This window comes from Salvelinus sp. IW2-2015, unplaced genomic scaffold (assembly GCF_002910315.2).
Source record: "Salvelinus sp. IW2-2015 unplaced genomic scaffold, ASM291031v2 Un_scaffold16527, whole genome shotgun sequence".
NCBI lineage: Eukaryota > Metazoa > Chordata > Actinopteri > Salmoniformes > Salmonidae > Salvelinus > Salvelinus sp. IW2-2015.
This window is the reverse complement of record NW_019957628.1, coordinates 234,685-237,870: the sequence shown is the minus strand read 5'-3', so window position 1 is coordinate 237,870 and position 3,186 is coordinate 234,685. Positions and strand designations below refer to the sequence as shown.

The 3,186-nt window shown below is 47.2% G+C and overlaps 1 protein-coding gene across 1 annotated transcript; it reads left to right on the top strand.

The window, feature by feature from the left end:
• Window positions 1–724: 724 nt before the first annotated feature.
• On the top strand, window positions 725–2,785 carry LOC112080844 (uncharacterized). The gene is made up of 2 exons (XM_024146777.2): window positions 725–918; window positions 1,538–2,785. The coding sequence occupies exon 2, from the start codon at window positions 1,538–1,540 to the stop codon at window positions 2,783–2,785; it is 1,248 nt and encodes a 415-aa protein (XP_024002545.1). The 5' UTR covers window positions 725–918.
• The last annotated feature ends 401 nt before the right edge of the window (window positions 2,786–3,186 follow it).

The window sequence follows — 3,186 nt, the reverse complement described above, 5'->3', positions numbered from 1 at the left end:
AGATCTACTGGCTACTACCAAGTATCAGAGCCAGTTTTGAAAACTCGATGGAGGATGGCAAAAAAAAAACTTCCTGTTGAAGGCTTTTCAGCTTCTTCTGTGGGGTTTACACGGTGCCGCCACCTACTGTACATAGTGATCTACACTTTTATTCCAGTGGGTGAGGCGGTTTAGCGACTGGCATTTATTGATAGAATGGAACCGTTCGGATTGCCACAAAAATATTGTATATTAAATCAATGGCAAACATGTAGGCTATTTTGGGGTATATCCTGAGTAGAGAGGACAGCTATAATCACATCTTGAACGGCAAACTCCACTCACTTGCTGGCTGTAGGAATTTATAAGCTAAAGCCGGCCCTGGTTGGTCTACTTTGTTGAAGGAGTAGGCAAGTAGTCAAAGTGTGTGTGTGTGTGTGTGTGTGTGTGTGTGTGTGTGTGTGTGTGTGTGTGTGTGTGTTGTGTGTGTGTGCATGCGTGCACTCCCTGTGCACACATCTGATGCCAAATCTACCTTACACAGTTTAGTCACAAAAGCCAATGGAAACTGGCATCTAAAATGTTAAAAGAAAAAGCGTGTATCATTCAGTGTTTGGAAACTGTGTTTAATATAGCATGGCATGCAATTTTAAACTTTGAGTCACTGACAATGTGCACGGAATGGGAGCGAACTGGTTTTTGCAGTTTCGATTAAGGAATTATTACACACACCTGCAAGAGCACACAGAGCCAGAGGGAAACGTCAGGAGAGAAGAGTGAGGCCGGACCTGTTAGACTTGTGTTTGTTAGGAACGTACGTGGGAAAAAGAGAGAGAGGGACTGAAGGAAAGCCGTTTAAAGGAAAGCTTTTAATGAAAAGAGGACTGGAGGAGAAGAGGATGCAGGGAAGAAAACACAGAGGAAGAGAACAGAACAGCGGTAAGAGAAATATACAGACAGGTTTTTCCCGAAATCCTGGTTGGAGGTCTCTGGATTCCCTTCTGATTCCGGGAATATTCTAACCGGAATTTCTAGAGAACCTGGGAATTTGGGGAAATGTACCGACATTTTGCAACCTTAAGTCTAATACATGGATCTCTAAAGAACTGTGAAGAAGCAGTGATTGAAATGCATTAATATTACACTGAGAGAGAGGATGTAGTAATATCAACAGGTTGTTGTACAGCTTCTGTAGGGGCATATAGGACGTCATGAGTGAATCCAAGCTGTGAATAGCAGTTGACAAAACTAAGTCAAGATTTCTGTACAATTATGCCATCAATGACCTGTGCTGAATTTGACACACACTGGTCACAGACAGGCAGACAGACAGGTCGAGAGACAGACACTGAGTGTATTATTACTGTAGAAATGTGGTTATGAAACAACACTCTGTATGCCTCCAAAATGACACCGTATTTCTTATGTAGTGCACTACTTTTGACCAGAGCCCTATGGGCACTATATCTGGAATGGGCGCTGGTCAATAGTAGTGCACAATAAAGGGTGCCATTTGGGACAGATGATAAAAAATCGCTCTGTAATCCTCTCTCTCTAGATGTCTGAGGCGGACAGTCACTCTGGAAGTATATCTCTGATCCAGTCCATGCTGCRCAGACTGAGCACTGCAGAAGACACGGATCAACCTCCTAACACACACCCTAACGCGCACCGTAACACACACCAACACCCCAGAACCTCAGTGGAAACAGACAGAGGGTTCTATGTGACCCCTCAGGACCACAATAATGCAGAGCTCATATTCAAAGGAAAGCTTGTTGCAGTGATTGAGGATGATGATGGTGGTGATTGTGTCGATGATGATAATGATCCACAATTGGAAGTTCTGACTGAAAGGGACAACGACCTGGAATCATCAGACAGGGATTCAGAAAGAGAAGAGGGGAATTCCGGTATTCCATTTTTGGATGCAGGATTGGAAAAACTGGGCAACGAAGAGGAAACCAGCGAAACCTCCGCTGTGATTCCCAGATGGGAGGGAAGGCAGTTGCTGCCCTGTCCCCCTGGCCTGGACGCCAGACCCCCGCTTCCCCCCGTTYCCCCCAAGAGGAGGGCTAAACCACCGCTACACCCTACAGGGCCACCGCCCCCTCCACCTGCCCTCGACCCTAGCCAGAGTGCTCCTGTGTGGGGGAGAGTGGTAGGCGAGGGCCCAGGCTGTAAGCTGAGGCCTACAGGGCATGGGACAGGGCCTGGAGGCCAGGAGGAGGATATGCTATTGTCCTCAGGGGATAGGCTGTCAATATACTCAGCTGTCATCCTCAAGTCAGAACGTCAATTCTCACAGCCCATTCTGGATTTTACTCTGGGCTCGACAGCACAGAGGGGTGGGGGGGTGCAGCAGTTGGAGACGACTGTGTCCATTGCAACACAGGACCCTTCCAAGCTGMGGGAGAAGGATATAGGGCACCCCCCTAAATCCTCTGAGCCGATGGGGGTAATGGGGATAACCAAACCGTTTGAATTGACCGCACCCAAGCCACTTATGTCAAAACCTCCATGCAGAAACAGATCTCTGCCAAAGGGACCTGACGGGAGAGCCCAGGACAGCCCAGATGGAAGTGCCTCTTCTGGGTCTGAAACGAGAGACATCCCCCCTGGCCTCCAGTCTATACCTCCAGAGACAGAGGGAGTCAGAGAACACCAGAGTCTAGCAAACACATCGCAGATGGAAGCGAGAGCTCCAGGACCCCTGCAGAGATTCGGTGTAACACGGAGGAGGAGGTTTGTTAGAAGGGGGGAGAATTTAGAAGGCACACAGGAATTGTGGTTCAGGACACTGTGACATGGGGGTGGTGGGGTGGGCTTCGGTCGAAACACCTGATATGAAGAAATATTACCAAGAAGATGATGAGCAGATGGAAGGAGAGTCGAGAGGAGAAGAGAGCAAATGGAGCGATTCAGGAGGACGACGGAGAAAAAGAGGTGGGGAGCGAAATGCCGATTAGTAGCTTTGTTGCTCATTAATGCGACGAAATTACATTCGTATTCTTTGTTTTACTCCAATGAACTATCTAACATTAAAAATGAGTCAATTATTGCATAATTTCCCTCTAACAGGTGAACCTCAATCAAGATCGACATCCAGTCGAACTATCTAACATTGATTAAGAATGAAGTCACCTCTTCTTGTAGGGTGATCATGGTGTGATTCTTTTTTGACAGGTGCACCTCCATCAAGATCGA